This window comes from Chlorocebus sabaeus, chromosome 10 (genome assembly GCF_047675955.1).
Source record: "Chlorocebus sabaeus isolate Y175 chromosome 10, mChlSab1.0.hap1, whole genome shotgun sequence".
Lineage (NCBI taxonomy): Eukaryota > Metazoa > Chordata > Mammalia > Primates > Cercopithecidae > Chlorocebus > Chlorocebus sabaeus.
Genome location: NC_132913.1, coordinates 102,247,674 through 102,272,123, shown reverse-complemented (window position 1 = coordinate 102,272,123; position 24,450 = coordinate 102,247,674). Strand labels below are relative to the sequence as shown.

General features: G+C 38.5%; 1 protein-coding gene across 2 annotated transcripts in view; it reads left to right on the top strand.

Annotated features, from left to right (window-relative positions):
- Positions 1–24,450, top strand: part of BARD1 (BRCA1 associated RING domain 1) — an 83,698-nt gene that overhangs the window by 655 nt on the left and 58,593 nt on the right. The window contains exons 2-3 of one of the 2 annotated variants that reach the window (XM_007966166.3): positions 11,043–11,099; positions 16,041–16,189. The exons of the other annotated variant lie outside the window; for it this stretch is intronic. Of the exons in view, the coding sequence (XP_007964357.1) occupies positions 11,043–11,099; positions 16,041–16,189 (206 nt within the window). The remainder of the gene's footprint in view (positions 1–11,042; positions 11,100–16,040; positions 16,190–24,450) is intronic. 2 annotated transcript variants of the gene reach the window in all.

Below are 24,450 nucleotides of genomic sequence, written 5' to 3'. Positions count from 1 at the left end.
GCTTCTGCGTTTTTTACCTGGCTCTGGATTACCCCGCTACTTTCCGGGAGCTATGGCGCATTGGGCTGCTGGGCGCCCCGGAGAGCCTCTAAATTAGAAGCAGCTGCCACTCTAAGTTAAAGTGGCCTTTTTGACATTTTCTCCGTGCTAGCTTTTTCGGGTGGGATGGGATGGAGCATCGGATGTCTACCATAGGTGTAGATTGAAGATGGCAGGAAATTTCTCATTTCCTTAGTTTGCTGAAAAGACTGTGTCTGGTGTTCCAGCTGTTTATTGTTTTCCTTCCTGCTGTCACACTATGGGAGTCCTCTCAGGGTTTTCATTCCGTCCAGAGGCATTTTCATGAGAGTTACTTCTTGCTTTTTTTCGTGTAGCACTTTCTAGTATACAAACCAAGAAGGTTTGTAAAACCCAAGAAAGGCTTTGTCTCATTTTCATTTCTTCTGAAAAGCATTTTTATTGAGCACTTGCTGTGTGTACAGGTAAGTATTTCTGTATGAAGATCACTGGCAGGTTTTTTGTTATTTGTAGCTGTCAAAAGCATATATTCTTTTTGGACGTTTTTCCCCCTTTGACTTCTGATTTGCAGAACTTAAGTCACTTAGTTGCATAAAGTTGTTTTGTTTTGTTTTGTTTTGAGACGGAGTCTCGCTCTGTCGCTCAGGCTGGAGTGCAGTGGCAGGATCTTGGCTCACTGCAAACTCCGCCTCCCAGATTCATGCCGTCCTCCTGCCTCAGCCTCCCGAGTAGCTGGGACTACAGGCGCCCGCCACCACGCCCGGCTATTTTTTTTATTTTTAGTAGAGATGGGGTGTCACTGTGTTAGCCAGGATGGTCTCCATCTCCTGACCTCGTGATCCGCCCACCTCGGCCTCCCAGGTCCTGGGATTACAGGCGTGAGCCACCGTGCCTGACCGAAATTTTTCTTTAAAAATGAAAAAGACTTAACTGTCAGAGTTTTACACTTATATTTTCTTTTACGAAAACTTTTAATATCTGTGACAAAATGACATTGCACTTCTTAGAAGAGTGACACTTTTGCTAGAGTGAGTACATGAAGAAATTGGGTTGTGTGTTTGTTTTCCTGTAGCACATGGGTCATCTGAGAATAGGAAATTTAAAACTGGCACTGCTAGTTGCAATAACGGAAGCATTATAGTTCACATTTTAATAGTACAACGAAAGTTAGACATTCCATTGGCACAGATCTGTATGGAAGCATAGGGCTTCACTTAGACTGTAAAGTCAGAATGCCTGAGTTCGAGTTCTAGCTTTGACACTATTGAGTAGGCCAAGTTATTCATCTCTCTGAGCCTCATTTTCTGCATATGAGTAATGCTAATTAGCTTTTCTTGTGAGGGTTCATTAATAATCATAAATTTATTGAGCACCCATAAAGTGCCAGACCCTGTTCTGGGTATTGGGGATTTGATAGTGAACAAAGCAGACAATAAATTCCAGCCCTTAGGGAGCTTATATGGAAGAAACTAAATGAAATTTTACATGTGTGTAAAGTGTTGAGTTTGGTGGTTGTGATAGAATAAATGATAAATAATGAGTGTCTTCATCTAAAAGAATGTGATGTTTGCTAGCTACATGATTTGGGAGAGACAAAATAGATAATATATATGAATATATGTTGTCCTGAAAAATAACAAAGCCAGTTTCACTTTTTATCCCTACCAAATATTTTTCCAGTTTCTAACTGAAGTGAGTGGGCAGTAAGAGCCAAAGGAGTGTGAGTAGACATCAGTAACTAGGCCCAGACTTATAGCATGGCTCACCCATTTGACTGGAGAATGCTATTGAATGCCATTGATTTTTTTTTTTTTTTTAATTTGTATCCGAACCTCTATGGATGAATTAAATCTTAACTCTTCGAATGCCTGTTTCATAGAGATCTGCACATTTTTTCAGTAAAGGGTTAGATAATTAATATTTTAGGCCTTGCTGCCCACAAATAGTTTTTGTTCTTATTTATTTTTACTTCCCTTTAAAATGTAAAAACCATTATTTCCTTAAGGAGTATACAAAAACAGGCTGCTGGCTTGGTTTGGCCCACAGGTAATAGTTGCTAAATTGTCAATAAAGTCTTAATAAACTTAATGTCTTAAGTTTAAAAATGCTTTTTGGTGTACAATTTTATATCACATAAAATTGTGATATAATTTTATATCACATAAAATTATAAGGGCTGCCTTATTTTTTTTATTATTTGTTTTTAGACAAAGTTTCACTCTGTCACCCAGGCCAGAGTGCAGTGGCATTATTTCAGCTCACTGCAACCTCCGTGCCCTGGGTTCAAGCAATTCTCTTGCCTCAGCCTCTTGAGTAACTGGGACTACAGGTGCACGCCACCATGCCCAGCTAATTTTTGTGTTTTTACTGGAGATGGATTTCACCATATTGGCCAGGCTGGTCTCAAACTCCTGACCTCAAGTGATCTGCCTACTTCAGCCTCCCCAAGTGCTGGAATTACAGGCTTGAGCCATCATGCCTGGCCTTTACATGGGCTTTAATATTTAGAAATGATTTTGCTTTCCTCTCTAGATGTCTCTGCAACTTTGGCACTATCTATAGTGAAAAAAACATGGCCAGCTGCACCTTACTCAAGGAGGAAAAACGTTCTTACTACCTCTGCCTTTGCCCTGGTAGCCGCCTGACAGTGCCGGCAAGGAGCAACTGAGAATGGTCTGCTTCTTACATTTGCTACCCTCCATTCAAAGCAGTGTCATATTATTTGAAATTGTGTCAGTATGTCCTTTTACAGAGTTTCAGAGTTCTACCCAGTGGGCTAGTGATTACCCCGATTACCCTCACATTCAGCTTGCAGCTGTCATCTGTCTTGTGTTGCACATGGATCTGTTTTGCAGCCGGCATTACTTGCTGGTGAGGGTGGATTTGCACATAACCGGGCATCCTTTCTTGACCTTTAGCATGAATATGGCTTCAAGGTGAAGCTGATGACAGTGTTCAAGAGGCCAGATGTGACATTTGTATTAGGACCAAGCCTCACAACCAGATAGAAGCTATTTAAGGATTTGGAAAAATGAGACAGGAAGACCATATTATTTGAGAGGCTGGCAGAAAGCACAATAATAATGTGTTCCTAAAGGAAGCAGGAAATGATAATAGGAGCTACAGTGTAGAAGCCCCAGGTGTCATATAACACTGTTTTGTGAATTAATAGGTACCTCTTGGCATATTTTTGAGGGTGAGAGTGGGATTAGACATCTTTGACAATCGTAACTTGGGCCATTTTAATCAACTTTTAATGAAAAGTTAAAATCTTTAAACCTTTATGATAGGTGTATATATATATATATATTTTCTGAATTCATGTGTAGGAGGTGATCAAGCTTAATTTTGTATTCTCTCATACTTTAAGGCAGCATGATGTAGATGTTAAGAGCGTGGAATCTGGAGTCATATTCCCTGGGTTCAAATCCTGGCTCTGTTATTTAGGTTATTTTATCTTTTTATGCTTCCTTTTCTTCATCTGCAAAAAATGAGTTGATGTTCATAAGATACCTTGAGCAGTGTCTGTTATTACTAAATGCTGTATGAATATTTGTAAAATAAAGGATAGGTTTTCTGACTCCAGGTTCAGCTTTTGCCTTTCATCATGAGTTTTGAATGTTCAGAGGCATTCTCACAGCGCAGTGATCCCCAAATGGAATGATTTCCCCGTGGCACTGGTTATTCATTAGAATAACAGGAAATCACTGAGACACTGCATAAGGGGTGGTAAGGTGATGCATTTTCTACTTGAGTATATACTTAATTATAAAATATATACAAGTTTAGGGAAAATTGTGCAGATCGACATGGTGCTGAGAAGAGTACTTGGGTGAGACCAGTGGAAGGAAGCTTCATGGGCTTTTAAATTGAGATATGAATAGATTTTCTTTTTTCTGAGACAGAGTTTCTCTCTGTCACCCAGGCTGGAGTGCAGTGGCGTGATCTCGACTCACTGCAACCTCCACCTCCCGGGTTCAAGTGATTCTCCTGCCTCAGCCTTCTGAGAAGCTGGGATTACAGGTGAGCGCCACCACACCTGGCTAATTTTTGTATTTTTAGTAGACACGGGATTTCACCATGTTGGTCAGGCTGGTCTCGAACTCCTGACCCTGTGATCTGCCCTCCCTGGCCTCCCACAGTGCTAGGATTACAGGCGTGAGCCACCACACCCAGCTGAGATATGAATAGATTTTTAAAATGGAGCCAGGTTGCAGGGAGCAGGGATGGTGGGTGTTATTAGCAAATAGCTAGCTATAAAGAATTGTAGGATAAAGGGGGACTGGGTCAGGTGAGCAGAGAGTTAAGACAGGGTCAAATCAGTGATTAAGAGCAGAGAGTTAAGACAGGGTCAAATCAGTGATTACTAGACAGGGTCAAATCAGTTGGTTTACTTGGTTAACTTCCTAAAGAAAGCAATTTGTGTAGCTTTCCTGGACTCTGGTTCCTCATCTATAAAATGAGGGAAATGGACTCATTGATTTGTAAAGTTCTCTCCAGTTTGCAGATTTCATAGTTATTTGTGTCCACTGGATGAAGTTTAACATACATACAGAAAAGGCACAAGTCATTGGTGTTCACCTTGTATCACATCTTCCAAATTAGAATTTATTTGTGAGATTTATTTATTTATAGAATATTTTGAATGATGTCTGTCTCCTTCGATTATATATTTAGTAAAGCTAGGTTCACGTTTGTAGCCACAATGCCAGACACATGGTTTCTTAGTGTATGTTGATAAATGTATGAAAGAACTTAGGTTAAGGTAGGATCACATTTGAAGGGCCTTTGCAAGTGGTTTCCAGAAGGACCTAGTTAATTTACACGAATTGCTAAGAATCCCCTATAGGTTCCATGTCATTATCCATATACTTTACTTGTTAAACACTTTATTCTTCTAAAGATAAACACAAGAAAAATTGTTTAATTGGCTTGGTGAGCCTGCACATTTAGATGTTCAACATGTTGGTCCACACGTTAAAATTACCTTGAGGATTCTTTCAAATGTAAGAGCATTGTGGGAGCTGTCTTGCCTCATATTAAATAGCAGTTGATATCTCATGGAAACATAGGTGAGCCATTCTATTAAGAAATAGATCTGCCTCAGTATTATAATCTCAGATGAATTTACTTTTCTTTTTTTCTTTTCAAAGAAAATTTTGTATCAGTAAGAACTTCTTTTTAAAAAAAATGTTCTCACTATTTAATTCTTCCCTAAGTTATCCTCTGACAGCACTGATCTTTCTAAATCAACTACATGTAAAGTTACAGAAGTATGACTGTAGATGGGGAAAAAAGTAGAGTAGCTGAATTTTCAAGGTACAGAAATCCTGTTACCATGCAAATGCCTTTTCTTATTTGTGTGGACTTTTTCTATCTAATATATATGTATATCAAACAGAAAATAGGGTAAGGATAAAATGGAATTGTTAATACAAATGCATTTTTGTATATAGGCTTCCATTTGGTTCATTCTCTAAGAACTTATTGAAATCCTGCAGTTAATCTAGCACCATGCTAGTTAGGTAATGGTGGGTTGGGGAGCTCAGAAAAAATGAAAATAAGATCTCTTGTCTGTAGGACTGGAGTCTATTTCAAGAAAAGAAACATAGAACATCAGTAAGTTAAAATACAGCTGCTCCTGAACTTGAGATGGGGTTATGTCTGGATCAACCCATTGTAAGTTAAAAATATTGTATGTCAAAAATATATTTAATATACTTAACCTGCCAAACATCATAGCATAGCCCAGCCTACCTTAAACATGCCTAGAACACTAACATTAGCCCAGTTGGATTAAATCATCTAACACAAAGCCTATTTTATAATAGAGTGTTTAATAGCTCATGTAATTTATTGAATACCATACTGGAAGTGAAAAACAGAACGACTTCCTGCTGTGGCCCAGCATTGTACTGCATATTGCTAGTCTGGGAAAAGATAAAAATTCAAAGTGTGGTTTCTATTGAATGTGTATTATGTTTGCAGGATAATAAAGCTGAAAACTTGTGAGTCGAACCATTGAAAGTCAGGGATCATCTGTACAAAATACTTTGTTTTCAAGCCTGGGCAACATGATGAAACCCCACCTCTACAAAAAATTAGTCAGTTGTGGTGGTGTGCACCTGTTGTAGTCTCAGCTACTTGGGAGGCTGAGATGGGAGGATTTCTTCAGCTCAGGAGTTCAAAGCTTAGTGAGCTGTGATTGTGCCACTGTACTCCAGCCTGGGCTACAGAGCAAGATCTTGTCTCAAAAAAACAAAAACAACCCCACCCCCGCCAAATATTTGGTTTTTAACATTGAATCCCAGAGCCCCAACTAGATGCTGTCTCTCTTCTTTGTAACTTAAGAGCATTTTGTACATCTTTTAAGTCATATTAATTTGGTTTATATGATTAATCGGCCAGATTATAAGTCCTTTAGAAAAGAGTGGAACATAGTCAACTTTGTTCTTCAAATGTTACATGGCATGAATTTTGCAGAAGTGATGGCTAAAGACTAAAATCCAAGAATTCCTGTGCTAACTGGTTTAGTGTCATGTTTATTGTATCATCCTGAACCGTGTTTGGGTAATGTCTTGGCTTGAGTAGTTGCTGGGGAGAAGGGACTGTATTCGAGGCTGGGGAGCATGACCTGAGTGAAATCATGGGGTTGGAGTTGGAGATAGGCTAATTAGAGTTGTAAGAGACACTGACCTGACCACAGCAGAGTTTTTGTTGAGGAGCAGTGACGGAAAAGGTTGCATGGCTTAGGTGTTACAGTTTGTGAAGAACTTTTTAATAGTAAATTTCTTAAAATGGTAAACAGTATGTGAAAAGAATTAAAATAACACAGTATATGGCCATTCAGTATTTGTTAAATGAATGACAGATAAGTGTGAATCTTCTTTAGTAACTCATAATTATCAGTTTCTTGTGTATCCTCCAATAAGTTCTGTGTTCATATAAGCATTGTACTGCCTCAGATAAGTGGACACTAAACACCATGTAGTTGTTGCATGAGTCATTTAACCATTTCCTTATTGGAAAAATTTAGGTTGTTTGTGGTCTTTTGCTGTAACAAGCAGTCCTGGAGTGATATTGATATCATGTGCCTTTACATTTAAAATGTTTTTAAATAAAGTTATACATGTACATAGTTGACAGAGTCAATAGGACAGATTATTAATGAAAACATTATTTGATTCATCCTTCATCACCTCTGAGTTCTATGCATCAGAAACATCTTGTCTTTTTTTTAGTTTTATAAACATATACCTCTACATTTCCAAATATGTTTATATTGCTATTTCTTGTTTTTTTTTTTTTTCCATTTTAGACGTTACTAACTTCCTAACTACTCTCAAAGATGAATTTTCTTACTCCTGTTAATTTTGACAGCGAAAGTTGAGTGGATATAGAATTCAAAGTAAAAATAATTTTCAATAATTATTTTGAAGGCGTCATTCCACAGTTCTGTAGCATCTCTTATTACCCTTGAGAAGTTTTATGCTATCCTGTTTCCTTTTAAAAATATATATATGACATTTAATTTTATTATTTCTTAATCTCTGGAAGCTTTTAGAATCTTGTCTAGATATCTTTGGTGTTTGAAAGTTTCATTTTTGCAAGGATCTAGCATTGCTGAAGAATAAATTCCTGGCAGTGGAATAGCTGAGTTAAAGTTGGATTCATTTATATTCTTGATAGGTATCTCCTAGTTGTAATAATTTAAAAAAAAAAGTTTTTTTCTAAAGATACGTGTTCTTGCTGTGTTGTCCAGGCTGGAGCGCAGTGGCTATTCACAGGCATGATTATGGCACGGTATACTTTGAACTCCTGGGCTCAAACGATCCTCCTGCCTCAGCCTCCTGAGTAGCTGGGATTGCAGGCCTGCACTTGGCTGAAAATGTTTTTATTCCAGTATATCTTAGCTGAGCGCTAGCCATCCTCACAAAGTCTGCCTTTGGCACAGATGGGTTCACCTTTTGAGCTTTTCCATTGAAATTCTTTTGAATTTGGCACTCCCTTCTCTCTCAGCTTGGCTCACACACTTTCTTTCTTGTTCCCTTCCCCAATACACACAAGTGCACATACTTCTCATACATTTCCATTATCTTTCCTTATCTGTTAACAGCAACACAAATATATATTCTAGCTCACTAGTTAGAATAATTAGTACTACTGATCAGTTATTCCCACATATTAAATCATTACTAATAGATGATGACATCTTATTGCTAGAGTGAAGGTTACGAACTATAGCTAAAGAGTCCAGTCATCTTAGGAAGGAAATTTAAAGTTGAAAACCAGAGTCAAGGCATTGAGTCAAGTATTGCCAGAGAAAGCCAGAAGGCTATGGACTGCATCCTGGGGGTATGCCTACATGGAGAGGTAGGAGAAGCAGCTAAGGAAATGCTGAAATAGGCAGATAAATGTGTATTAAAATATTAAAATTCGGTGGAAGGAAAGGTTTCGGGAAAGAAGATGAGATCAGTGTTATTTCCCAGAGTGGTCAGAGAGAAAGGGACCAAAAATGCTTTGGAGAACAGTTTTAGCAAAGTGGAGGGAGTTAAAGCTAGGCAGGTGAGGAGATGGGAGTAGCTGGTATAGTGCACTCATTTGAGAACTTTTATCTGTTCAAGAAAGGGAAGAGATGGAGCAGCAGGTAGAATGGGAGGTATGATCAAAACAGTGTTTTTTTCCTGCATTGAGGGAGAGATTACCTGTTCCTGTGTAAATGCAAATGAGAGAAGAAAGGCAACTATTATGAATATATAGTGCTTTGGGAGGCAGGAAAGATATGGGAACTCGAGATAGAGCAGCACATTTTGGGAAGAGTGACTAAAGGAGATTGAATTTTCCTCTGAGACTCTCGGAAGGGGTATGATGACTGCTGAAAAGATAAAAATGTATTTAGGTGGTAAAAACCTACACCATTAAGTTCCAGTAAAGTTAATGAGATGAGGAAGCGTAGAGATTGTTTTGAATAGCCATCTATTCATTTGTTTGTATACTTATGGAATATCTGATACATGACTTTGGTAGAGATAGAAAAATGAAGAGGCTGCCGAATGTTATGTTATGTTATGTTATGTTATGTTATGTTATGTTATGTTATTGTTTTGAGACAGAGTCTGGCTCTGTCACCCAGGCTGGAGTGCAGGGGTGTAATTTCGTTTCACCTCAACCTGTGCCTACTGGGTTCAAGTGATTCTTGTGCCTCAGCCTCCCAAGTTGCTGGGATTACAAGCATGCGCCACCACATCTGGCTAATTTTTGTATTTTTAGTAGAGACAGGGTTTCACCACCTTGCCCAGGCCGGTCGAGCTCCTGGCCTCCCAAAGTGTTGGGATTACAGGCATGAGCTGCAGTACCCAGTTGCTACCAAATGAATTTATAGAGAGAAGTTTATACATCTTTCTTTCTCTTTTTCTTTCTTTCTTTTCTTTCTTTTTATAGTGGTTATTCACAGCCTGAGTAGCCAAGGAAGAAGTAGGCTCTGGGGACTGTCTAGCATTATAGATTAGCATCCATGAGTGTCTAAGAGGTCAGCACAATTAGGTAGTGGTGAAGGCGGCTTGGAAATAGTTAACTCTGGCCTGGGCTGGATACAGAATCGGAATCCAAGGTGCTCGGAAACTGAATGGAATTCTTTCAAGGTAGAGAGCAACCTGAAGGTGGAGGTTTGGCCAGGGCGATGTAATAAAAGAGAGGAAGGATATTGTGATAGGAGGAGCTTACCATGAAATAGAATTCAGTACACTTGATGGAGAAAAGGAGGTTAGGTTTGGTAGGTCAAATAACAAAAATTATAGGCGCAGTATGAGTGTTAAAAGAGATCATGTTAATTGGCAGAGTCACAAGTCGTATTTTTATCAGTACCTTGTACATACTGTGATACAAAAATCAGGCATGGTGAGTTTTTAAAAAGTTTTGTAATGTCAGTGAGCACCATTTTCAGTATCTTGAGAATAACATTGTGGGTGTGTACTCTGTTTTTAGCAATCTTTCTGAAAAGCTCAATTTCACTTGAATGTTCATATCTATTAAGATATGCAGTGTGATACTTTCAATCTTTCAAGAAATGTTTTTTATTGTTTTTATTGATATGTGCTATGTGTACAGAGGTAATTTGATAATAATGGTGTAAATACCTAAAGGTTTTAGAGTTAGTATAATAAACCAAGCACAAAAAGTGCTCATCATTTAAAAGGCTTTACTTCTCTGGGTACATTACATCCACTGAGTATAATGTCTTGGTGTGTATTTATTAGTATCATTACCTTCTTAGGGTTGACAAATGTAGCAGGTATTTTGATGGACAGTAGTAGGAATATTTTGTTTCTGTGTCTCTTTGCTCACTGCAGAGAACTTCATTCTGTCTGCAGACAGACTGCCAATCTGATGATTTCTGTTTACATTTGCTTAAAGAACAATTAACTTTCTGTGAACTGAAAGAAGGGCTGCATTTTTCACAATATAGCTGAAAAATGGGTAGCTACTTTACAATAGTAAGAAGCACATGTTTTTTTTTTTAATGGGAAACAGTGGTTTCTTATGGTCAAAATGACCAGATATCCTGGTTTGTCTGGGGCAGTCCTGGTTTATTCTTATTGTCCCAATATCCTATTCAATGATCACTCCTCTTCACTCTCAGTTTTCTCATTTGGACAATACATTATATGATCATTCTATGTGTGGGTGACATTTTGAGGTATATGATCTACACTTCAGGGGAAGATACACCTTAGTAGTTGAAAAGAAGCAGCCAGTAGTTGGTTTTGCCTCAAGAGGTTTAGGGACACTTGAACAAAATTGTTCCTTTCTCCAACTTTCTTTGGTAGTTACTATTTAAAATCAGCAGGTATGTTATGGTATAATATTTAACCAAGGAGTAACAGCCTTTCAAATATTCATCCTTAATACCTTCTGCTTTGAGAAAGTGAGAAATATGGTAGTGTTGGGCCTTGGATGAAGTATTGGGTATGAAATGTTTATTTAACAATGACTCAAGTCTTGATTGTTTTAATTTCTTCAAACAGCACTAACATTCTGAGAGAGCCTGTGTGCTTAGGAGGATGTGAGCACATCTTCTGTAGGTAAGTAATTATGGCTTGATGTATATAGTACAACTGTATTTTTTACTAGATAACAATTGTGATTTTGTTGATAATAATGGTACTTGATATTTGTGTAACTTTCGAAGTCTGCAGAGTAACCTACTGTATGTTATCTTAGTTTGGTCTTTAAAACTGTGTCTTAATTTACAAATAAGAAAACCAAAGCTCGAAGAGGATGACTTGTCCAAAGTTACAAACCTTAGTAGACAACTTCGCCAAATTTGAGGAAAGAAAATAATACTGTTTATATGATTCAAATAGGTGTTTTAAAATTTTCTAGTTAAGTTTTGAATCTAGACTCAAAATTATGAAAGTATAGTTCTTATGGTTATTATATTAGTTTCCTAAGTCTGCCATAGCAAAGAACCAAAAACTGGGTGGCTTAGAAGAACAGGAACGTATTGTCTCTCTGGTTCTGTAGGCTAGGAGTCCAAGATCAAGATGATGACAGGGTTGGTTCCTTCCGTGGGCTGCGAGGGAGAATCTGCTCCATGCCTTTCCCCTAGCAATCTTTGCTGTTCCTTGACTTGGAGATGCATCACTCCGGTCTTTGCTTTCGTGTCCACCTGGCATTCTTCCTTGAGTGCATGCTTCTCTCTGTGTCAAATTTCCCCTTTTTATAAGAATACCAATTATATTGGATAAAGGCTCACCCTAATGATCTCATCTTAACTTGATCATCTAGATCCCCTGTTTCCAAATTAGGTCACATTCACAGTTACTGAGGGGTGAAGACTCAAACATCTTTTGGGGGGACACAATTCAATGCGTAACAGTTGTTGTGAAATTATATCCATGTGACGGCCCTGGCTTATAGGTGAGAAGATTAGATTTTTATCTCTTATTTCTTGTTCAGGAGAAATCAGTTGAGAGATTAAGTGTCTTAGTTTAATTGCCTATGAGACAGGGAAAATATAGTCTCCTTTGAATTAATCTTTTAATTATTTCCAGTTATGAGTATGTTACTGTCTTGCATGAATAAACTGCATCTGGAAATTTGAACATATATGAAAATAACCTTGGGTATTACTTCATGGGCTAAGGTCATCTGGGGGGCAGCTATGTTTTGGGTTGCAATTTTGTTTCTGGAAAAACAGATCTGTTATATGAGGGATATCCAGCAGGAGGATGGAGTAGGAGATGGTGCGTGTTGCCTACCAGATACATCTGTTTGGATGATGAAAAAAAGGCATTTTAAAGTTGCTGTGTTCAGAGTTGATCTCTTGATCATCCTCCCCTTCAGCCTTTTCCTCCCTGGGTAATCTTCATCACAATAAATGGTACCAGTTACTGCTAGGTTGTTTATCCCATGTCACTAAGTTCTGTCAGTTCTGCCTCAAATTGTGTCCTGAATCTTGAATTTTTCCACCTTTTTTTCTGAATTTGCTACAGTTTATAGTTTGTTCCAAGCCATCATTGTATTATCTCTGCTCATACTATTGTGATAGGTTCATAACTGGTCTTCCCTTTTTGGCATCATCACCCTTCCTCATTTTCTATGTTCTTGACCGTGATCTTTGAAAAATCTCAATAATATCCATATCACTACCCTGCTTAAACTCTTTAGTGGCTTCCTATTGCAGTTAGAAAAAAATCGAAACTCTCCTCTCTGGTCTGCAAAACCCTGTATGGGACCTAGACCTGGTCTGCCTCTTGGACATCATTTACCTCTGGCTCACATTGTTCCAGCACTTCTCCTTTTAGTTCAGGAAATACACCAAATTCACTCCCGCCCCAGGACTTTGACACTTGCTATTTCTTCCACGTGAAATGTACTTAGGCCAGAGTTCTATGAGGCTTACTTTTTATCAGTTATATAACAGCTGAAATGTCACTGCCTCCAAAACGCCTCCCATGGATCTGCTTACGAAGTGATGCCCACTCCCTGTCCCCACTCTGTAGCAAGCAGATGTATTTTGTTTCAGCTGATGGATGATGAGTTTTCTCACTGTATACAATAGGTCAGTCACAAAGCTGCTGGAACATGATGAACTCCATGACATTTTATGCAAAGTTGTTTTGTGTGTCTGGTGAGGTGGGGGATCCATACATTTAATGAGATTCTAAAGGACTCTGTGACTTAAAACAGCCAATAAAAGGTCAAGATATGAGAACATCCTTTTTTTTTTTTTTTAGACAGTCTTGCTCGGTCCCTGAGACTGGAGTGCAATGGTGTGATCTCGGCTCACTGTAAGCTCCGCCTCCTGGGTTCACACCATTCTCCTGCCTTGGCTTCCCGAGTTAACTGCGACTACAGGTGCCTGCCACCACGCCCGGCAAATTTTTCTGTTTTTAGTAGAGACAGGGTTTCACCGTGTTAGTCAGGATGATCTCGATCTCCTGACCTTGTGATCTGCCCGCCTCAGCCTCCCAAAGTGCTGGGATTACAGGCATGAGCCACCACACGCCTGGCCAACAACATCTTAAAAGAGAAAATGATTATGTGTATATGACATGAACATAGGAAAGAATTCATTCAGTACAGTTTTGATTTATGATTACATAATGCCAAAAATTATGGTAGCTGTTTTTATTCTTGCAGATTTTGAGTTTAAACTGCTCAGCAATGAGGTTTTAAAATGATTTTGACATAGCTCAGGTCAACTGATAAAAGTAGTTCATCTACTCTCTCAGATACAATTTACGTGGCAGGGGTGCTCAAACATTTTGGTCTCAGACCACTTTGCATTCTTCAAAATTGAGAACCATAGAGAGCTTTTCCGTGTGCATACATTTACCATATGAAACTGAGACGTTAAAAAAAAGAATTCATTTAAAAATAATAAACCCATTACATACAAACACAACTAACACTTTTTAAGGAAAAATAACAATTTTACAAGTCAAAGAAAAAAATAGAAGGAGTGGCACTGTTTTACATTTTTGCAAACCTCTGTCTTGCTGAATAGAAAACAGCTACATTCTCAGCTTATATATTCAGTCTATTGTTATATGTTTTTTTGATTGAAGAAAATCTGGCCTTATACATAATTGTAGTTGGAAGAAGTATTGAAGTATTTCCAGTAGCTTTTTTAGACAATTGTGGCTATTCTTCTTTAATACTACACCAAAACTTGACAAGGGTTTTTTTGTTTTTTGTTTTTTGTTTTTTAAATTTGTGAAGACACTCACTCTGTCACCCAGGCTGGAGCACAGTAGCACGATCATGGCTCACTGCAGCCTCAGCTACCTGGGCTCAGGTGATCACCCAATCTCACTTTCTGAGTAGCTGAGACTGCAGTTGTGCCTCACCAAACCTGGCTAATTTTTGTAGTTTTTTTGTAGAGGCAAGGTTTTGCCATGTTGCCCAGGATGCTCTTGATCTCCTGGGCTCAAGCGATTCTCCTGTCTCGGCCTCCCAAAGTGCTGAGATTACAGGCATGAATCACCATGCTTGGCCAAAAAGTGCTGTTTTCTTTAGGTTCATCACAGTGTGGGATCTGAAACTATATCAACAAATTTATATACTCTGTTATATGAAATTTCATTGGTTTATCTAGTACTTTGAATTTATCTTTTACTCAGCATGGTTTTATGACCTCACACATGGGTCATTTGGGAAATATTCACTCACTGAACTATACAGATCCATGGAAAAATGACATTTTTTTCAGAATTCTGAATTAATGTATATAAAATAATTTGAGAATAGTTTATAAAATGTTACAGAATATATAAATACTAGTCTGATCTGAGTACCAATGCAGTGCTGGACTAGTAACTTGAATAACTGGATCTCATTTTCTTCATCCAAAAATCAGGTGGTAGTTCTTGATGAGTTGGTTTCAGATTGTATTTTACTGATAATTAAGTATTGCACAAATGATTTAAATTGTGTGAGTAGTCAGTTTTACATTTTTTTTGTGTTGGGATTCCACGTTAGAGTTCTTAACTACTAGCGAACAAATGTACAGAAGATCCTTTGCTAAAGAAAGTTGACATTTATTGACCTCAGTGACATTTTTTGAATTAGGTGGTCCCAAAAGTCTCTGCCAGCTCTGGTATGGATTACAGATTCATTTTACAATTATTTTGAGTTAGATTCTGTCAGGAATCATGCTAGAAGCCAAGGATACAAAAATTAGAAATGGCATAGGTTTTGTCTGAAGATAGTTCATGTTGTAAGAATCCTCTCTGCCTACAGAGGATTGAGTCCTGTGACAAGGAATGTCCTGTGGTGCTTGGAGAAGATGGGGCTTTTCAACTGTTACCTTACCCAGTCTTACTGGAACCCATCTCGTGAGGCCAATGAAGGAGGAGATTTATAGAATTCTTATTCTGGAATTCACAGATGGGCTTGGGCGGGGGGATCGTGAATCCCTCTTTTTACATGAGTGTGTATATATATTCATCAGATTTACAAAAGGTTTAAAAACCCCAAAATTAGAAAAACTCTTCTAACTCTGAAACTTTAGTGCTTTGATAACCCAGGTAATTGAGTCTACAGGTGTTAAAATTATCTGAAAGAGTCAAAGATCTTTTCCCAAAAGCTGCTTTAAAGCCTGGAGATACTAGTCCAAAAACAAAACAAAAGGTCTTTCCCGGTCTCTGCAGTAGTTTTAGGTATTTTCATGGAATGTTAAGATAGAAAAAGTTAGGATGCACGACTATCATACATTAGGCATTCTATCTTTCTGTTACATCTCTGTAACCTTTAGAAGCTACAGATTTATTTGTAGGAAAAGTTATGCAGACTAATGTCAGGCTAAGTAAAGTCTCTTCATAGCAAATTACATGAGCAACTTTAGATTTGATGTGTGTATTTTACTCTTTAAAACAGTATTTAACTAGTATATTACAATTGACTAATGTATGTTAGAATAACCTCCGCTCCATTTATTTCTGTTCAAACTGTTTAATTTTTGGAACTTAGATTTTGCTGAATGGGTTGATTTTTTTTTTTTTTTAATTATTTTAAAGTAATTGTGTAAGTGACTGCATTGGAACTGGATGTCCAGTGTGTTACACCCCAGCCTGGATACAAGATGTGAAGATAAATAGACAACTGGACAGCATGATTCAACTTTGTAGTAAGCTTCGAAATTTGCTACATGACAATAAGCTCTCAGGTAAGAACTATCCCTGTCTCTTAGTTAAAAACTGATGAATTCATATTCTTCACATAAAGTATATGAAACATCTTTCTGGAATTCTGAAATACATGTTTCAGATTTTAAAATCTGTAGCTTTTTTTTTTTAAGTAGCCATTGAGTCTCTCTATGTTGTCCAAACCAGACTTGAACTCCTGAACTCAAGGGATCCTCCAACCTCAGCCTCCTGGGTACATGCATGTGACACCACACCTGGTGGTTTTTTGGAGCATCATTTTGAGAAATGACAGGAACTGTAGAGATAATTAAAGTCTAACACCCTTATTTTATAGTTGAGAAATCAAGGTCCAGAGAGGTGAAATAATCTTGCCTACAGCCACATGTGTAGTTAGTACTAGAAGCTGGAAAAATAAAATCCGTTTCTGACTGTAAATCTGGGGACTTTTTTGCTGCTTCACACTGCCTGCTTTTTACATTTATGATAAGTTCTGTAGAATATATATGGAATAGTGATTTTGGCCTTAGTAGCACTTAACTCACTTAAATACACTTTCCCAAGATAGAATACAACATTTTTCCATGGATCACTTTTCTAGACTGATTTAATTAGATGAGCACATTTTGAAAGAGCAGAAATCTAATATTCATTTTCTTTTATATTTAAGTGGGGGTTAACGTTTTTCAAATTGTCCTTAGACTCTGTGTATTAACTATATATCTTTCCATTGTGCTTTCTGCTAAGAACTAATTAACTATGGAAAGAAAGTAAAATGTTTCGAGTCTTCATAATTGGATATTGCAGTTGTCTTTTTATTGACCAGATCATGCTATTTTAGTGTGTGTTTGTAGAAGAACCTGTTCTTGACTGGCAGGATGCCATGGATGATTGATAATGCTCATATAAAATTGTTAGATTTCTATTTTTAAATCTTTTGTTCTTAGAATCCTGCCATGGTGTCTTAAAGAACAATTATACTTATTATATACTTTAGCTACTAAAGATGAAGTTGATTGTACAAAATAAAGAAATGTGACAAAAACTTTTGAGTGTTACCACAAGTCCATATTTTTAAGAATTAGAACTTACATCACTCTATACCTATGAAAATTTTCCTTCAGCTGGTTATCTGCATCATTGTATTCAACTCCATTCTTTTATAATAAAATGTGCTATAGTGCAGGTTTTTCTTACTTTCAGATGTAACTATACACACACATTTTTGAAAGTTACCCTTTTTTAAAAATGATACTGTAGTTGTAAACCTTTTTAAGAACACACTGAAGAAAAATTATGTCATTAGTTCATCTGAACTCTTCTTATTCAGAGACAGTACTGACAATGTTTATTTTCTAGTTAAAAAAGATTGATGTGTGATCTAGCTTTCTCTCCCCACATAGATACCAAGGGTCAGTGCAGGGGTTCTTAAGGGCCCATGCACCTTTGGCAGTGTTCAGAGTGGAAGTGGGTAAGGTGCGAAGATAGCTCGGTCAGGGAGACCCTAACCCAGTGGCGCTAGAGGAATTAAAGACACGCACACAGAAGTATAGAGGTGTGAAGTGCAAAATCGGGGGTCTCACAGCCTTCAGAGCCAAGAACCCAGAACAGAGATCTTCCTACGTATTTATTAACAGCAAGCCAGTCATTAGCATTGTTTCTGTAGATATTCGATTAACTAAAAGTATCCCTTATGGGAAATGAAGGGATGGACCAAAATAAAGGGATGGGTTTGGCTAGTTATATGCATCAGGAGCATGTCGTTAAGGCACACATCACTCATGCTGTTGTTTGTGGTTCAAGAACGCCTTTAAGCGGTTTTCTGCTCTGGGTGGGCCAGGCATTCTTGCCTTCATTCTGGTAAACCCCCAACCTTCCCGTGTGGGCATCATGGTCATCATGAACATGTCACAGTGCTGCAGAGATTTTGTTTATGGCCAGTTTTGGGGTCAGTTTATGGCCAGATTTTGGGGGGCCTTTTCCCAACACGTCCCCTTTATTTGATTTGCAAAGTGATAAAAGCAAGGGCAGCTCTGTCAAGCTGAGCTACTTCTCGCAGCAGTCAGGATCCACATCTGTAGACTATACAAAGACAAACAACACAGATTAAAAGCACAATCATCATAGAAATGACAGAGCTTCCGAGTGTTTTTATCCATTTTAATGGATTACTAGCTGCTAATCTATCTGCAGCTCCTTCAAGCACTCCAGTTCTTGGCATGAAGGTCAGGTGTGCCTGGGATGCTTTAAATATTTGTTCTTTTAATTTTACAATATTCAAAGACAAGTTTGTAGAGTGTCTTTCTAGTTGCTTTTTTATTCTTTCCTAAATTTTGATCTCGTTATTAATAGTTTCCACAAATCCTTATGGCTCCTACAGTGGGCCATATCATTTGAGGTTGAGGTGCCACTATACCGCCATGGTTCCAGATAACAGGAACTCTTGCCGTACTTCTTATCATTTCTACCATCTGACCCTTTTGTTCAGATCAGCAGAACATAGTGTTGCCGTGGCACACAGACTGAGAGGTGCAATCTAAGCTAAACGTCCCCTTAGGGGACCAATTAATAATGATACCGTAGGAATCATTGTGCAGCACCTCTGCCTGTTCTGCAGTGCAATCTTCCTAAACAAGTACGTTCATTTTTTCTGGTCAGGTTCAATTTTGTTTACAAATAGGTTTTTGAGGGCGATATGCCTCTATTATAGGAGCAGATTTTTTATGGTAAATACTGAGATCAGAAAGCATGTGTAACTGCATCATAGAGTGATTACATCTAGGCATTATTGCCAGCCAAGATTGATAAATATGCCCAATAAGTATAATTGTTCTCTGTGTCAACCCTTGTTGAGGGAATACTCACAGCAATGGTGATCTTCGCTGTCATAGCTGCCATTAAATTATTCACTGTGACTAGCTGTCCTGCTTTCCTTAGGTTTTCTTCTGCCATCTGTGACAGCTTCTTAATCTGTCCCCAGGTGGGTGACTTTGTTCAATGGGTGTTGCTTGTGACAGTTGGGGTCCTCCTCAGCATCATCCTCAACATGGCTGCAACCAGCGGGTCCTCGGGATGCTCCCAGAAACTCTTCCTTGTCATCTGGCTCATGATAAGGTTTCAAGTGTCTTGATGATATCCAAATCGGCTGTTGATTTTGACCTGGAGAAACACAAATATAACCTCTACCCCAAGTTATAATTTTACCTATTTCCCAATTTTTTGTTATTGGATCTCTCCACCAAATCAGTTGTTCTGCTTCTGTCTTTGCAGCTAGTTTCTGTAGATGCTGTTCAGCTGCTCATAACATCTGGCCTTTGGGCAGGCTCAAAAAATTTAAAGTTAGTAATGCTAAATTCAATTGTGTATGGGCTGTGCTATAATCCGTTTCTCCCCCTTTTTTGTTTTTGTTATCAGTTGTTCATCTGTATGAAATCGTAACTGAGCATTCTCAATTAACTGTGTGGAATGAACCATGTATGAAGAATCAGAAATCGCATTAATAGGCATATCAAAAACAGTCAATACCTTAATTACAGCTACAAGCTTTGCATTTTATAGGGAGACTGGAAAACTTTTCTAGCCAGAATAAGAAGCTTTACCTTTACTAGACCTATCTGTAAAACAATGAAAACGCTTAGCAGGCTGTAGATTGTTTACTTGTTTACCGCAGGAATTGTAAATGCAAACCGTTCACAGACTTGCTTAGCTAAAGGGGTAGTAAAGAAACAGTCTTTTAAATCTATGACTATTAAAGGCCAGTTTTTTGGAATCATAGCAGGGGAAGGCAATCCTGCCTGTAATGCTCCCATAGGTTGTATAACTGAATTGATGACAGTTAAGTCAGTTAACATTCTCCGTTTACCTGATTTTTTCTTCATTATGAAAACTGGAGAATTCCAGGGGAAAAATGTTGGAGCATGTGCCCATTTTCTAATTGTTCAGTAACTAATTTCTCTAAAGCCTCCAGTTTGTCTTTACTTAGCGGCCATTGTTCTATCCAAATTGGCGTCTCTGTTAACCATTTTAAAGGTGTAGGTTCTGGAGGCTTAACAATGGCCGCCATCAAAAATGATATCCTAATCTTTGGCGGGAACTTTGTCTTTCGACTTGAAGCAGTTCTTTCAAACCTTGCAATTTTTTTTTTCTAGTCTTATACCAGGGACATACCTCATTTCATGCATTATATGTTGACTTTGAGGGTTATATAATTGTTCTGGAATTAGAACTTGTGCTCCCCATTGTTGTAATAAATCTCTTCCCTATACATTTATCGGTACAGAAGTTATAATTGGTTGAATAGTCCTAGGTTGTCTGTCGGGCCCTTCACAACGCAAAAATATAACTACTTTGATATACTTCAGGGGCTTTACCAACTCCAACTATGTTAAATTGAGTGGGTTGAATTGGCCATGTGAACGGCTAGTGCTGTAGAGAAATGATTGAAATGTTTGCTTCTGTGTCTACCAAACCTTTAAATTTCTTTCCTTGAATAGTTATTTCATAGGTAGGACATTTATCAGTAATTTGATTTGCCCAATAAGCTGCGCTGCCTTGTTTATTTGTGCTTCCAAATCCTCCTGTTCATTTAATTTCACTTTTTCCCATTCCTACATATGGCACAATCAGGAGCTGTGCTATATGCTCTCCTCGCTCTGCTTTCCAGGGAACAGAAGTAGATATCGCAATTTGAATTTCCCTATTGTAATCTGAATCAATGACTCCTGTATGTATTTGTACCCCTTTTAAACTTAAACTAGACCTTCCTAAAAGTAATCCTATTGTCCCTGCTGGCAAGGGTCCACAGACTCCTGCTGGGACCTTTTGCGGGGATTCCCCAGGTAGAAGGCTCACAGCTTTTGTGCAGCATAAATCCACTGTGGCACTACTGGCTGTGGTGGGGGACAGACATTGTAGGGGGTGAAGGAATGGCCTGAACTGGAAATGCCCCAGTTTAGAATGGGGCCTGGCACGGACCCCTCATGGCATTTCCCGAAATTGGGTTCCCTTCTTTATCAAACTTAAAGTGACACTGATTAGCCCAATGTTTTCCTTTTTTACGTTTTGGACATATTTCAGGATCAGTAGTTTTCTTTTTTCCTCTATCTGGCGACCTGACTTGCTTATTTTTTCTACAATCTTTTTTAGTGTGACCATGCTTCCCACAGTTAAAACAAACTCCAGGAGACAGAGTATTTCCTTTATCCACTCTCAGTCCTGCCATTGCCTGTGCTAGCAGAGTAGTTTTATGCAGATTACCTCTGATACCATCACAGGCCTTGAAATAATCAACTAAATGTGCTCTCCCTCTGATAGGATGCAGAGCAGCCTGGCAATCGGGATTAGCATTGTTGAAAGCTAATAACTGCAACACTATATTCTGAGCAGCCAAATCTGCAACCATCTTTTTAAGAGACCCCTGTAACCAAGCTATAAAGTCAACATATGGTTCTTTGGGTCTCTGTTTTATAGCACTAAAGGAAGGGTATTGTTCTCCACCTGAAGTTACTTTTTCCCAAGCTCTAATGCACACTCCTCTAAACTGTTCTATGGCCTCATCCTGCATGAACACTTGTGCATCTAAACCAGCCCAGCTGCCAACCCCCAGAAGTTGGTCTGCAGTTATATTAATTCGAGGTTAGGCCTAGGCATTGCAAGCAGCCTGAATGGAAGCTTCATCTGCCCACCAAGTTTTAAATTGTAAGAACTGAGCAGAAGTTAAACAAGCTTAAGAGTGTCCCAGTCAGTAGGAATCATCCAACTGGAAACAGCAACATTCTTTAACAGTCCCATTACAAAAGGAGAACCTGGTCCATAGTGATTTATAGCTTATTTAAATTCTTTGAGTAATTTAAAAGGAAAAGGCTCAAATGTAGCTATTATATTTCCCTGTTGATCTGGGGAGTGTATTCTAACAGAGAACTGCCAAGCCTCTAAGTCATCCTCTCGTCTAGCTTGCTGAATTCCTGCCTGAATAGAACTAAGAGCAGTTGCTCAAGGCGCTGCTCGAACAGTCACTGGGGCAACTACTTTTCACCCACTGTCCTCTGGAAAAGCAAGATCTGGAGGGTCAGGCCACTCTTCTTCTTGAAAATAATAACGAGGGAGTGCGGAAAGTTAGGGAAGAACTTCTCCCTCCTTTGCTGCTTTAGCTTTACCTGACAAATAAACATGCTCTGTAACCTCTTCTGTTACTTCATTATACTCTCCTTCCTCCCTCTCATCAGTGTGAAAGAGTTCCAAGGTGGAACAAACTACAGCCCATACTTGTCCCATTGTTACCCCAATGCTTCCAAGCTCCCCTTCTTACTACAGGGATTGCTTTAAGAGTACTCAGGTGTCCTCCAGCTAGTTCCAGGTTCTCCAAGTATTGCTCCGGCAACCCTTCAACCTGGATTCGAGCCCCAGATTGGGCGCCACTTGCCAAGACTAACTTGGTCAGGGAGACCCTAACTCAGCGGTGCTAGAGGAATTAAAGACACACAGAAATATAGAGGTGTGAAGTGGGAAATCAGGGGTCTCACAGTCTTCAGAACTGAGAGCCGCGAACAGAGATTTGTCCACGTATTTATTAACAGCAAACCAGTCATTAGCATTGTTTCTACAGATGTTCAATTAACTATAAGTATCCCTTATAGGAAACGAAGCATGGGCTAACATAAAGGGATGGGCTTGGCTAGTTATCTGCAGCAGGAGCATGTCCTTAAGGCGCAGATGGCTCATACTGTTGTTTGTGGTTCAAGAATGCCTTTAAGTGATTTTTCGCCCTTTATGGGCCAGGTGTTCCTTGCCTTCATTTCGGTAAACCACAACCTTCCAACATGGGCATCATGGCCATCATGAATATGTTACAGTGCTGCAGAGATTTTGTTTAGGGTCAGTTTATGGTCAGATTTTGGGGGATCTGTTCCCAACAGTAAGGGATCAGTGAGTTTCTTAAGTTAATTGTGCAGTATGAAAACTGTTCATGTTTGTGTGAAAGTGACTTTTGTTAGATTCTTAGGAGTGTGTGATCTGTTAGGATTATTGGCTTTGCATTGAAATTTGGAGTGCTACTTTGGGGTTTGTGGCTATGATGATATTTTGATTTGGTTCTTCACCAGTTGCTGTTTAGTAATGTATTCATTTGCTAGAACTGCTGTAATGAAGTATCACAGACTGAGTGGCTTAAACAACAGAAATTTATTGTCTCACAATTCCAGACACTAGAAGTCTGAGATCAAAGTGTATGCAAGGTTGGTTCTTTGTTCTTTGTTGAGGTCTGTGAGAGAGAACCTGTTTTAGGCCAGTCTCCTTGTCTTGTAGATGTCCATCTTTATGTTTACATGATGTTCTCCTTGTTTGTATGAAATCTCCCCCTTTTAAAAGGACAGGAGTCATATTGCATTGGGGGTCCACCCTACTCCAGTATTGCTTCATTTTAGCTAGTTACGTCTACAATGACCTTATTTCCAAGTAAAGTCACATTCTGAGTTATTGGGGGCTTAGGACCTCAACGTATGTGAATTTCGTTGGGGGAAGAACACAGTTTATAACAATATAACATTTTTAATGGTGATAAATGGTGAGCAGGGTAACCCTTGATGGATTTACTGCTGTCAGTTATGTTATACCATAGGGGTGCAAAGAAGAGTAAGATAAACTCCTTTCCAGAAATTTTACTCTAGCTAGTGATGTTTGAATCATTTGTATTTTGAGGACTATGGAATATGAAATGCTTTCTTCATATTTCATCATTAAAGATATTTAGGAAAATTGTGTTTAGAACAAGTTTCTGAGGCCTTTAAGAATGTAGTCTTTCTCATCTAAGTAGAGTTGGAGATTGGAGAGATAATTCTAGTGATTAATTTCCCAAAGACCATTTTGTATTTGTTTTCTTTATTATAATTAGGAATAATTACTCTAGTCCTTACCAAACTTAAGCACTGCTGCCTTCAACGTTACTTATATTAAGCTGAGTTGAATTTCACTGTTTAGATAACACATAATCCAGAATTTAGGAACATGAAGGTCATCTTTGATCCCGTTATTCTGTAGGTAAGGAAACAGGACCCAGGCTACACAGGGCAGTTGTGTTGTACATTTCTTACTGTTTTTCTGTTTTTCACAACTTTTTGGTAAGAAGTGTAGGTATTCATTATGTTTGTTGAATTGAGTTGCATAAAATTGGCAGTGCTAATTCACGTCCTAGAGTCTAAACTTAAAATTGTTCATTTACTTATTTTGAGACAGACAGTGTCTTGCTCTGTTGCCCAGGATGGAGTGCAGTGGCACCATCATGGCTCAC